General features: G+C 41.2%; 1 protein-coding gene across 1 annotated transcript in view; it reads left to right on the top strand.

The window, feature by feature from the left end:
* The first annotated feature begins 6,759 nt into the window (after positions 1–6,759).
* etv4 (ETS variant transcription factor 4) overlaps positions 6,760–13,609 on the top strand; it is a 38,159-nt gene continuing 31,309 nt past the window's right edge. Inside the window, exons 1-3 of the mRNA XM_072667114.1 lie at positions 6,760–6,943; positions 7,736–7,826; positions 8,052–8,099. Coding sequence (XP_072523215.1) covers positions 6,887–6,943; positions 7,736–7,826; positions 8,052–8,099 — 196 coding nt within the window. The 5' untranslated portion in view covers positions 6,760–6,886. The remainder of the gene's footprint in view (positions 6,944–7,735; positions 7,827–8,051; positions 8,100–13,609) is intronic.

The following is a 13,609-nucleotide window of genomic DNA, read 5'->3' as shown; positions in this document are numbered from 1 at the left end:
TGACAATACCACATAGATTCTATGTGGCGTTCAGGTCCAGAGAGTTGGCTGGACAATCAAGTACAGTAATATCATTGTCAGCAAACCATTTGGTAGTAGTTTTGGCACCGTGGGCAGGTTCTAAGACCTGCTGGAAAAGGAAATTTGCATCTCCATAAAGCTTATCAGCAGGTGGAAGCATAAAGTGCTCCAAAATCTCCTGCTAGATAGCTACGGACCTGTTTAAAACACAGTGGACCAACACCAGCAAATGACATGGCACCCAAACATCACAGACTGGAACTGGAGTCACACTGAAGTCTGTGCCTCTTCTCTCATCCTCTATTTAGAAATCTGAAAAGAGGACTTCGGATCACCGAGCACCAGTTCAGTTCTCTTTCTCCTGTCCTGTCCTGTCCTGTCCTGTCTTTGGTTCAGCAGTGGCTTGATATTAGGAATGGAGCAGTTGTAGCCCCTTTCCTGAAGACATCTGTGTGTGGTGGTTATTGATGCACTGACACCAGCCTTAGTCTGCAAACGGTAAGTTTTTGAATCAGCAGTCCTCTTAAGCCTTCTTACGACATGTTCCCCTTTCAGATCATTTTCCATTACTATCTTCTGGACGACTGTCGAGTCAGCAGTCTTCTCCCCATTGTTTCTGCATGTGCTGAACTAGATGAATTTATACTGTTTAAATAGTAATTTACTCAAACTCAAAACAAAAGATTAAAATAATCTAAGATACTGCATTTCTGATTTTCTTGAGCTCCGGCTAAACACCCAACAGGAATGAGTAACAGACAAGGAGCGATATCACGATGCATATAAACATCAAACCGTCAGACCAACCAAAACCTACATATACACAAGCGTGTTTAAAAACACGTCCGAGATAAATGATGAACAAATATTCTTTATACAGTATTTATACAATATGTTATGGACAGATGAACAGTCACTCTACTTAACAATAGATATATCCAACAAAATAATGGTTCAGAATCGACTTCTGAAATCCCAATTTAACCTCTAATGTCAGGAACTACTATGGACTTTTTCCTCTTGGCTAATCTACAATATCTGGCGAAAGCCTTCACAAACAGCCAGTTGTGCCAAACTGGACTTCTGGCAATAAGCAGTGAGAGATGGAGACATGTTTGTCTAAAGTGGTAAACAAAGGAATGCTCCAAAAGATAAAAAAATGACCTGACTGTGCTGATTTTTGTTACTAGCATTACAGCAGGAAGCCACAGTGAAAGGGTTTTTGCTCTTTGTATCAACGGATTTCAGTGTTCACTCCAGTACCATTGTTGTGACTGCTGTTATTTTTCATTGAATTTAGTCAATTTAGTAAATATTTAACAGAATTGTGTCTGTGACCGGAAATCTATATATAGTGCACAACACATGTCCAATTCAGTTTCTCTACTTTTTGACATCATCGGACAATGCCACTGGTTTTCCCCACGTTTTTGCCATGGCCAGATAAATACAAGTGGATTACTATAACTGACATGTGAGTTTGCATTGTCCTGAAATTAGCATGGAAATGAACTGGAAAAAAGGGCTATAAATGTAAATGTCAGTGAGCTGGCGGAACCAACAATTGAGCGTCTAAACAAAACCAGCACTGTCAGAGACACTAACAACACTCCTCTGTGTGCCCCCAGTGCTGCAATCCCACTCGATTTAGAACAGAATAGAAAAAAAAAGTTTAGCTCCCTCCATGATGCGTTGCTGGCAGCCAGAGAAAAGCTGGGATGGGGGAATTAAGAAGGAAAGGGCATTGTTTTCTGATGTATAGATTCAGCTGAGGCAACTGCAGCTGTGTGGGCAGTCTCGCTGAAGGGCAGGCCCGTAAAGCAGGAGTCCATTGTGCCAGTCTGATTGATCTCCCGTGCCACAGAGCTTACGGAGAGACCCTGACTTTAACAGGGAGAAGGCCTGTTGACAAACAAGCAAGCCTCTGTCTGGGGCAGGAGACTCAGGGCTGCAGGTGCTTGGAGCACGTTTTGGAGGCTTGGACTGGCTTCTCAGATGCCAGCCCAGACATTTCCTGCCCAGTCCTACACAGACGGGCGTCCAGGCAACGGCCAAACACCCAGCAGGAATGAGTAACGGACAAGGAGCGATATCAGGGTGCATATAAACACCCGTCAGACCAACAAAAACCTACATTCGCACTAGCACATTTAAAAACACGTCCGAGTACAATGCACACACAGGAAAAGGCATAGAAATATACAACTACAGACTTAGACAGACCCTTACATACATTCACACAATGACAAGCGCAGACAAACACACACACACACACACACACACACACACACACACACACAGTCACAGTTATTATAAGGAGGCCTGCGTCTCATCTGGTTGTGTGTTTCCCAGTGCCAGGCATTCCATGGGGGCTTGTGAGAAATCATTTAATGTGGGCTGGTGTAGGGCAGCAGGCAAACACAATTTGACGCGCAGGCCCCATGCCAAAGGGTGTAAATCTGACGGTGTCTGTCGCTACACCACACAGTGACTTACAACCAGCCACAGACAACCACAGTGGTCCACTAACTGCGCACTTGACTGTTGCCGCTATTTAGTGCTGCTATTTTCATAGCAAGACGCAGGCTTGTAAATAAGTTGAAAGGAACAGTTGTAATGAAATGATTTGCCATTTATGGAAAGAAAAGCTGCTGGCATTTGGAAATGCCAGGTGTTCAGCATTGACACACTTAGCATTTCCAAACGACAAGCCAGAATGAAAGGGGATGCAAAATTAGAGTAAATGAAGACCAATTTTTACTAATAGAACAAAATGACAGTACATTCACAAATTTACGACGTGGCTTCCTCTTAATACCTTGGCTTCCAAATGCTCGATTCTGGCCTTGACTTGAACACAACGGCCATTGTAGGAGATCTCACTCAGGTGAAACTCATTCCCTGGCTGTGACAACTGAAGGAAATCAGAGTAGACACGGGCAGGCGCCTGGACCGGCGCACTGCAGGATACCAGGCAGTCAAGGCCAAATTTGGCAATCTGGCATAAAAAGGATGTCAGATAAGTCCACGGCCAAACGTTCTGCACAGCTTATTTTTAGTCTCTTTATTTAGCTGAGGTTCGAAAGGAAAAGTTTGTCCCCCGCCCTAGTGGACACAGTCGGCTCCCAGTTTCTCACGATGCCTGTTTGCACTCGGAATCTCCTTTCAAGACAGCACGGCCCAGCAGAACCAGCCGCCCTGCATGCTGTAAACATCCCAGGCCCAGCCCCTCAGCCAGTATCCTCTTGCTACACACTGTGCTTCCTGTATGTCTGAAATACAACTACCTGCACCAGCCATCAACACAGACAACTTAGCCTGTATCACTTTGTATACAGGATGTATATGTGATACAATAAAGTAAAATAGACAGATCAACAAGAATGAGTACACAGTTGACAATGCATGCTATGTATGAACACATAGACGGTAAGAGAACAATAATAGTAGCTAGTAAATAATGAAAAAAAGCTAAGTGGCAAAACGTTCATATAATGCTAGGACGTTATCAGCCCTAAAACGTATTATTATTACGCTAAGTTGTTAACAATGAACTATGGCTAAATCATACTGAGCACTTTCTCCCTTTATCACTTCTATAATGGAAATGATATAAACTGCCTATTAAGCAGGATACAATACACTTGAGAGACAGAGTGATTATCTGGCAGGGAAAAAAGTGAACATACGTTTCATGCCTTGCACAAATGGCTGAACCACAGGAGATAATGGGAATCTCAATAGGGGGGTCAAAGTGCTGGGACCTGACTTACGGCTTTAACCATTAAACCTTTAAAATCTCATGGCATGAGTTTCAACATCCCTTTCTTTGTCAGCAAGTTTAAAATTAAATTCACAACAGTGCTGATAAGATAATATGGAGGGCCCGCGCCAAAAGGTCACCTCAATGCGTTTCCTACATAGGCCTAAATAAAGTAAACGCATGCAATGGCTGTATGTACTCTTACATGCACTCAGTCTTTAAAACTTTATTGAAATACTAAGCGTTATTCATTCTTAACAGCAGCTGAGTAGGTCATTTACACATCTGTTATAATTCAATTTAATTGGCTGCATCAACAGAGGCCCACATCATCTTATCAGTTACCGTCAGCCTTATCAGGATGTAAAATGAACAGGAAAAGGCTTGATTTGATTAATGTGGGAGACGGTAAAGGTGTGGACCTGGGATGAAGCTGTTTGTTAATAGACCTAGCAGTGCTGGCGATGAGATACAGTAGGTCCCCTGGCGTATTCTATTACAGAAAAAACATGTTAACTACCTACAGATGGTGACTGTGTATAGAATACTAATGGTCAATAGATGTTGCTTTCTATTTCCCCAAATCTGTGATGTTTAAAGGGATGGTTCACCAAAAAGTGGCCCATTTGAGTCTCCCACGTACCCTAAATGCAGTCAGACAGCCATTTCATGTTTAGTGTCTGAGCTTAGCTCCTTTAGATATGCACTGGAGCTGTCAGCCTAATATAATAGATGTCTGTCAGTCAAACAGATTCTGGGCGACATAGATTTCAATTCCTTGCTCCATTAGTGTTGTAGCTCCAGTGGAAAACTAAAGAGCAAGGAGCCAGGGTGGGACACACACATTAGATGTCGGAAGTAGGGAGAATGGACAAGCGTAAGGATGTGAGCAGCTTTGACGGGGGTCAAATTGTGATGGCTAGACGACTGGGTCAGAGCATCTCCAAAACATCAGGGAGGTCTTGCTGGGTGTTCCCAGTATGCAGTGGTTAGTACCTACCAGTGCTCCAAGGAAGAACAACCAGTGGGATATGAAGCAGTAGGGTGTGCGGGTCAGATCCATGGAGGCCCCACTTTGCAACCACAGGACACCTTGATGGGTCAGAGCTGCTTTGGTGACACGAGAGGGACCTACACAACACTAGACAATTCCTGCCAAAACAACGGCTTTTCTAGAGGAATCTGATGTAGTATTTAAACACTGTACATGTACAGTTCACTCCCCAGTGCATGCCGTCCATATGTGGAAACTGAAATGCCTGTTTTGACTTTATTGTTTATGTGATGTCATGAAAACCTACAAGGTTTATACGTATAGCTTCCTATTCGGCCTGCGGCAGTATAGCTCTGTCCAGTCACGCTGAAGTTAGTCCAGATTTAGCCCAGACTGCTTTTCGAATGAGACAGCCAATCAGAACGGAGTTCATTTACAAAAACACTGAGTTCATTTTAATTAATTTTTTTTATTATTATTATTAAGTTTAATTTTAAGGGATGAGGAGGAAAAGAGTCGAGACTTTAGTATTGATACATGAACCCACACAAATGACAAAAGTAGACAGTAAAAGTACAAAACCCCAAATCATTGAAGCCTTCTGTTCTGGCTCTTTAAGCAGCTATGCTCTTGGTTGTGACTCAACTGAACTAAATGCATGTGGAAGAAACGTTTCTTTTGCTTCCTTAATACACACGAGACCTTCAAAACGTTCATTAAACCTTCTTTCCCTTTTGGGTTGTGAGCTAACACGTCTACTGTAAGTGCCCACCACAGCCTAGGAGGTTTCAAAATGTCCGAGCAGAAAGCGCAGACCTAAAATGGCAATCTTGTGAAAACACACGCACTTTTAACCGCGGGTTAGGAGTGGTGTGGTCTGATGTACAGCTACACAGAGCTGAAGGTCGCTTCAAATGTTCATGATATCTGTAGCTAGGCTGAATCTAAACTCACAGTGAAAATAAACCAGCTGGGCCGGTGTTTTAAGCTGTTTGACAGTAAATCAACCTCGTTTATACTCTTTAATGCAGTGCAGCTTTGGCGGGGAGGGACCTCGTGCTGTTTTTTCTTCGCGCTGTGTCTGTTGTTAATAGAGCGTGTGCTGAAAACAACCCGGTACATTCATGCCAGGGCACGTTTTTATGAATGGAGTTTCTCTCTCTCTCTCTCTCTCTCTCTCTCGATCTCTCTCTCTCCTCCCTCAACTTTCTCTTTCCTTTTTGTGAATGAAAAACAACTGCAAAAACCAGGAGGGAAACTCTCGGGGTCCCGGCGCAGGGGATTGGTCGCTTGGCTGCAAACCCCGCCCCCTGTTGCTATGGTTTGGTACAGTTTGGGTTCTGATTGGTGCAAAGGAGGAGCCGAGATTTCATTCATAAGTAAGACCATTCATGTGGACAAAGACTGAGAGAAATCCGAGCTCCTGAAAGAGCAAATCCACCAATCACCAAGCTCCTGTGACTGGAGCGAACAGACGACAGCGAGAGAAACAACCCATAGCAAATCAGCAGTAAAGTTTTGAGGATAGAAAAGTTTTTTTTTTTTTAATATATGTATAAATATTTATGATTTGTTTAGCTACTTCTGCCACCTGGGCACGTGAACAAAATCACAATTCAAGGCAAGCTGTTGATTTTTATTTTATTTTATTTATGTTTACATTCATATTTAACTATTAAATATTTAACACTGACTTTTTTTTTTTTTACTACTTTTTGTGAGCTTTTAGTAAAAAAAGAGCTGAAAGAGCGCAGTATATTATCTTTGCATCCACGTTTGCACAGTTAACTTTGCCTGGATTACTATTTTTATAAACGCCACAGACAATAGCGTGTGGCCGCATATAGGAAAGGAGTGTTCCTGTGTTGTGTGAGCTTTGATTTGGGGTTTGAGGAAGAGTGCGTGCGCGAGCGTGTGTGTATGTGTGTGTGTGTGTGTGTGTGTGCTGTAGGCCAGTCTGCGTTTTTACTGAATGGAGCTCATTACGTATGCAGCTTTCTCGCGGCTCCATTCACAACTCCTGCTGCCTCTCCTGCCCCTCTTCCTTCTCCCTGCAGACTGCGCGGACCCCACTCAGCACAGCCCAAATGACCACGAACGGCTAACGCATGGATTATAAGATGGATGGATATCTGGACCAGCAAGTGCCTTATACTTTAGCTAATGTAAGTATCCCGTTTTGTCGTGCCCATGTGGATCTCCAAGCTTTGTCTGAACGTGTGTTTGGCTGTTGATCTCTCTCTCTCTCTCTCTCTCTCTCTCTCTCTCTCTCTCTCGCTCTCTCTCATCGCCGATGCCTCTGTGATTTGTTTCGAGCGCAGCTGCGATTGAAACCGAGCCGAGTTTCAACCAAAATACCCGACAGAAGCAGTTATTTAGCACTTGTTCACGATGTTGTAGTGGAATATGGCATTATCCCTTCATGGTACGGCGCATAGTTGTAGCCTAGAAGGTGTAATATAGCAAGAAAGTTCATGTTTATACCGCAAATCCCCAGCAATGGTGCGCGACTACTAACTAACTGAGACCTCCAGTAGATATCGTCAGGGTTGCCAGATAGCACATTTGGGGACTTGTGTACTTTTAGGCTTTAATGACGTGTTATTAGAAGTAAGGTTTGATTACATGGTTTCTTATTTTAGTAAACTCCACTGTCAACAGTTTTTACAGTTAGTATTATATATAATGCATTACTTGTAAATATATATAATATATATATATATATAAATATATTAGTAAACAGTAATGTATCTATACAGCATACATTTATACATTTACAAATATAAAGCACTGGAATTTCAAATAAGTCTGTATTTAGATTTCTCTTCTATCATTTTTATGTGCATTTGCAAATAATAATTCATCATGAGGTGACCAGATATTATTATTATTATTATTTTCAGTGATTTGTGTGTAGGCTATATTTCCACTTACATAATGTACTTGCTGTTTTGCAGAGGTCGCAAGGAAATGGGCCCCTAAATAGACTGTTGATGGCAGCAAAAAGGAAATACATGGACACCGAATTACCCCCTCAGGAATCCGAAGGTAAAGTAACAAGCACGTCCAGGAAACTTACTGTGGCCTTTATGCAAGCAGTACATCTTTCCAATAGCTGGGAAATGTGTGTTTACCAACAGCAGAGGCTGTTATTATGGTGATTGAATTTTAAAGAGAAAAGGTGCCTCTGAGTTGTTGTTTTTTCCATGAGATTTAATTAGCAATAATCTGATCTCAAGCATTAATATCTGTTTTTTATTTTTATTTTTTCAGATCTCTTTCAGGATTTAAGTCAGCTTCAGGAGACATGGCTGACAGAAGGTGAGACTGGCACTCTGGCATTCCCTTTTGCGTCTGTTGTATGTCTGGATCTCGGTGGCTATGCCCCTCTAGTGGCAGTAGAAGATTGTCAGAGGGACAGCAGCGCCTGTTTGCCACGCTGGAAATTAAAGGATTAATTAGATACTAAAAAGGAACGGTCCTTTTTGATTAGGCGCATGGCTGGATAGTCCAGGACGCACTGAAACGCGATCTGTTTGACTCCTGGCCAGAGTCCGGTGTTGATTTTATTACCCAGATCTCAGGAAAAAATGGAGCTTCAGCCAGTATGAATTTGATAGTCTGGTACCATGTTAAATCAGGGTTTTTGTTTTTTTTTCGTGCATAGGTTTTGAAGATGCTGTTGGCCTCGTCTTAAAATTAGTCATTATCCTCGACTGTGAACTACATAGAATCTGGAAACCTGGCCAGTTTGGTCCGTAGTGGCAGGCCCACGGCTAATGCAAACAAACAGCATCAAAGCCGGGCGGTCAGGAGGCGAATAGTTGAAATGAATCCTGGCAGAAATTATTTACAGTGTCCAGGCAGGCCAGAGAGTGGTGGACAAAAGGGGCATGCTTAAAGCCACAGCTCCTGATCTCTACTGTTTTTGACATTTTATAGACCAACTATAAAATCTGTGAACTGAATACACATAGATTGGGGGTTAATTGGGTTTGAATGCTGTTTATGTGTCTTTAAAGTTGTCTGGGCGTTAGTGTAGCTTACTCAGTCATATGTGCTGGTATGCCTATATATCCCCTGGTAGAAAACAGGGGAACTGAATGTGTGTTTTACTATTAATGTTCCAAAAGTACCTCTTACTACTACCTTTTATATATTTCTATATTTATAAACAGCTAATGTCTGGCCTGTTTTTGCAATGGGAAAAAACCTTACACTACAGATTTACACCCAAACTTTAACTGGAACCAAAACTAAAATTGGAAAGATATAAATATATAATTAACTTATCGAAATCATGAGATTGGGTTTGTCTGTGAAGTAGACTGTAATTACTCTTTTTTTTCTTCTTGAATTTAAGCAATTACAATACTTAGCAAACAGGTGAAGCTTTTTTCTAGTTGTTCAGAACCTCTCTTTCAGATGAAGGGAAGTACTTGAGAGGAGAGCACAGACACTGTAGAACTGTAGTTCAAGGTCAGTGCTCACATGTCAAAGTGGAGCCGTAATTAATGCTTGCAGTGATTAATGGTCAGCACTTTGAAAATGGGAATCTCCGGTCTCTTTCACTGGAAGTGCCTGTCTGCTGGGGTTTAAATATTCTTTACACTACTGAAGTTACAGTTCCTTACCAGCATATTGTCCCTGACATCCAAAAACCTTAGGTCTCCTTTTTTTTGGCTGTTTTTCACTTTTTGACGTAATGTGAATGTGGCATGTGTTCTTAATATTGCCTGAATGGACCAGTAGAAATGCTAAGGTCTTTTTACACTGACGTCCATTGAAAGTTAAGGTTTTTTCCTCCGTCTGTAAAATTGTACAGTTTTAAATTGTCCTAAAATAACATCCAAGTTGTAGTTAAACCAGGTGGAACCACAGACTGGAACAGATCAAGCACATCCTATAATCAGAAAGGGTATTCTTTCAAATAAATGGATATTGCCCATCCACAGCAGAGTGTAATTATCATGCAATGCCTATTATCATGCAGCGTCAATCTGGGAAGTTCACACATCATTCAGGAGCGAGACAGAGGCAATGAGCATAAAACATGCCAATGAGAACTCGTCCTGTAGTCTCACTGTATGCACTATGGGGTGTTAAGAAGTAAAGCTACAAAAGTAACTACTTTTTAAAGAGGAAGTCGTAGATTTTTTTAATATTCTCCACAATTGCATCATTACATTGTAATCAAAGTCATTCAGAGTGGTTTGGTGTGAAATACACCATTCTAGAGAAACTTACCAGGCCAGACTTTTTCACAGTGGTGGTGGTGGTAGAAGCTAGACATTGTATGCAGTGATTCATGTCTGTACAAATACCATATACAGAGTAATTACAAAAAAAAGATCAATACATTCCTTGAGACCATGTTTTGGCCAAAAACAAATTTTTCTTACATATATTTGTATATGTACAAAGAAATTTAACACATATTTACTGTTACTGTTCTTAACCTCATAAAACATATCAAGACTCAGAAGTGTAAGTTCACAGGTAATCGGGCAGTACATAAAATGTCTGTATTTGCATTGTAACCATCTCAACCCCTGGTTCCTATCACCAGCACTGCTTAAAGACATTCAAAGTTTCTCCAAAATGCAACATTTCACATTAAATCACATGATTTGAATGACTGAATATAATAAACGATTGAATGATCTGATTAAGTTATGAGTCCTAAGTGGAATTCCCCTGTAACAGAGGGACTAACGTGTGAGCCAAGTGATTTAGCACACTAAAAAGGGGCAGGTTAGCACTCTGTAAGGTCCTTTGCTTGTAACAGTTCCCCTCGATAAGAAGAGAGCAGTCTGTCTGTTACTGCTGTTTCGACTGGATAGGCCAAACAGCTTATTATCAGGTGATTGAGGTTGTGGGTGATTCACCATATTGTAAAAACAGCGGCTTGAGGGCTTTCACACTTTAAAGGGGAGAGAGGAAGAGAGAGAAAGAGGACAAGAAAGTTCTGAATGGATAAACTTGTTGAGTCTTGTCATTAGCCTTTACCTTTTTTTAAGACAGACCTCCTGGCTCCTCCCAGGATCTGCCTGACCAAAAAAAAAAAAGTCATTCAGGGTCCCTGAGAGAAAAAGGAAACATGTCTCCACGCTTGCACAGACGTACTTCCATTCTTGTGCTGACTTGCATTTCAAAGCCTGTGACAAGACGTTCCTGGAAGCTAACTGGTCCCAGGCACACACACACACACACACACACATGTGTACACATACAGAGAGACAGACAGAGAGAGAACGAGAGAGACAGATTGGGTTGGGTTCCACTTAGCTCTGAGGCACTGACGTTCAGACAATCCTTAATGTTATTTTTGTTCTTTACACATATCGCATATGTTCCGTTTCAGGCATGTTGAAACAAGCTCAAATGATTTATTGTTTGATCTGAAAGACCAAATATTGGCCTCTGCTCTGACTCATAAAAAACACAGCCTCTTGCTCCTCCTCGAGGGCAGAAAAGAAGAAAACTTGAGTGGCTCTAATAGAATTACACTATAGCAACAGGATAGAGGAATATGTAGGAGATTAATGTCGTTTATCTGAGCACGCTCAAAAGGGCATCAGCGCGGTTTCCGTCACACAGGAAGTGGCAGAATAATCTTTAGTCTCAGGCTTTGCTCTTTCTGATTGTGGCGTTTATGGTCCGCTGGTTGAGAAGAGAGGCCGGAGTGTGTGAGGCCTGCCTGGTGAAACAGCACGTCGGGGTTGTGTTCCTAACCATGTGGGGTGATGATCTCAGTCAGTGTGGCGCTTACAGTATGTGCGCTAGGCCTAGTTGATTAATGATTCCTTCTATTGTACATGATAAACGGCAGCGGCCCAGGAAAAGTACCTTTTTATGTGTGTATATGTGTGTGTGTGTGTGTGTGTATGTAGCATGAATCATAAATCAATGGATGTAATGCATATTTGACTGCAAATGAGGCTAGGCTGTTGCTCTTTATGCTCTATTACAATTTTTAAATGCACTATTATGCTTTGCCCCAAGTCACGTTTACACTCAGTCCAGCTAGCTAGAAAAAAAGAGTTTTCTTTTAGGTTTCTTCTTCTTTTAGGTTTAAAAACTTTTTTTATTAAAAACTTTGACTTCAAAAATGAATAAGATTATATTAATAAATGTAGCAAGATTTTAATATTACTGTTGTAAGTAATGTTGGATCATTTCAGTTGGCCCATTCACACAACATAAAATGTAGTTGGTGTTTTGCAGAGGTATGAAATATTATAATGGAGCGTTTTGCCTTGATCATGATTAAGGAACGATTTTATAAGCTGCTTGAGTTGCTCCGTTGGCTCTGTGTTGGAGTTCTTCTCCGTATTTTACGGAGGAGAGGGGAAAGTCAGAATTAACAAAAAATAATTTACAGAATGTAACATTTTTAAATAACTGTCATGTGCAAGATTACGTCAAGAAGAGGTTCTGAATGTCGGGTTTGATTAATTTTAATTATTTGCCCATCCCTAGTAAAAAATAACATGTAACAATTTATGTCATTTTACATTCATGGTATTTGGCTGGCACTCAGAGCAACCTACATTTATATGATATTTCACAGATAAGTGAACATAGTGTTAGGAGTCTTGCCCAAGGACTCTTATTGCTATACAGAATCATGAGCTTTTCCGGCTGGGGAATGGAAACCTAGTCTGCCATATATAAATGAGAAATAGAGGCACCAGCCCAGAATTCCTGTATCAGTATAATTGGTATTTTGTGCAAATCTGCTGATGCCGATATATAACCATTTATAAACTGTAGAAATCAGGACTACATTTACCTGGATCAGCATTACAGCTACAGGTAAATAGAATGCAGATATCTTATCCTAGTAGCTATTCTGCTCTTAAATACATCATTAAATATCGGTTTGAAATATCAGCCAAATCCAGATTAAATTCAGAAACTCTTTTTAGCAATTGTCTGTTGATATCAATATGATTCTGGTATCATTTAAAAAGTTGATAATTTTTGGTAACTGTTTTTGCTTTATTATGTGGACACTGGTATTTTAGCAGTTACCATAGCAATAGTTGATTCCTTACTTTTCCACATGACCTCCGTCTAAATGACCTACTCCTACCTGGCCTGTATCCCAGCAGAGGGCTACCGGCTGAAGCCTGGCATGCCACGAGCCCAGTGGGTCATTGTCCACTTCCACCACTCCTCATTCAGATGCACTGGAGAGTAAATGAGTTGGTTGTGTCCATAGAAATGCATGTAGACGCCGCTAATGTCAATGGCACACCTGCGCCCACAAAAAGCTTATTTTGCATAACAACTGCATGCGTGTAGCTCGGATCTGTTCTGATTCATAATTGCGGCGACTATAAAAGTAAATTCACTTGGTGGCTAGAAGAGGGAAGGACAAAACCATCATTCATGAAAGTCATCCAAGTCATGGAAAGACTCCAGTTACTGGCATAGGGCTGGTCGAAAGGTTGGGATGATTTAGCTGCACATGCTTCTCAAGGTCAGTTTGGGAAGTGGAGACAGCATTATTTGTGTTGGCGTTGACTATTTAGACTGCTCTTATTTTAGCCATTTCCCTGCTCCGGTTTACCAGCACTGCGTATGAAACAGGACAGAACAAAAGTCTTCGCATGACCTGAGGAGTTTGTCGTATACTTTGAATGACTCAGTCCTTTCAGCAAAGTTGTACTAAGTGGATATCCTTGAAATTAGAGTCCATTATCGACCCAGTATTTTCCTTTGCAAATACATACAATGCAAACTCAGCATAACCACAGATTGCCACTGAAACATTTTATGGAACCATATTGAGTTTTACTATATGTCACTCTGCAATTTGAGAC

This window comes from Salminus brasiliensis, chromosome 22 (assembly GCF_030463535.1).
Source record: "Salminus brasiliensis chromosome 22, fSalBra1.hap2, whole genome shotgun sequence".
Taxonomy (NCBI): Eukaryota; Metazoa; Chordata; class Actinopteri; order Characiformes; family Bryconidae; genus Salminus; species Salminus brasiliensis.
The sequence above is the reverse complement of the archived record's forward strand: the minus strand, read 5'-3'. Positions and strand labels throughout refer to the sequence as shown.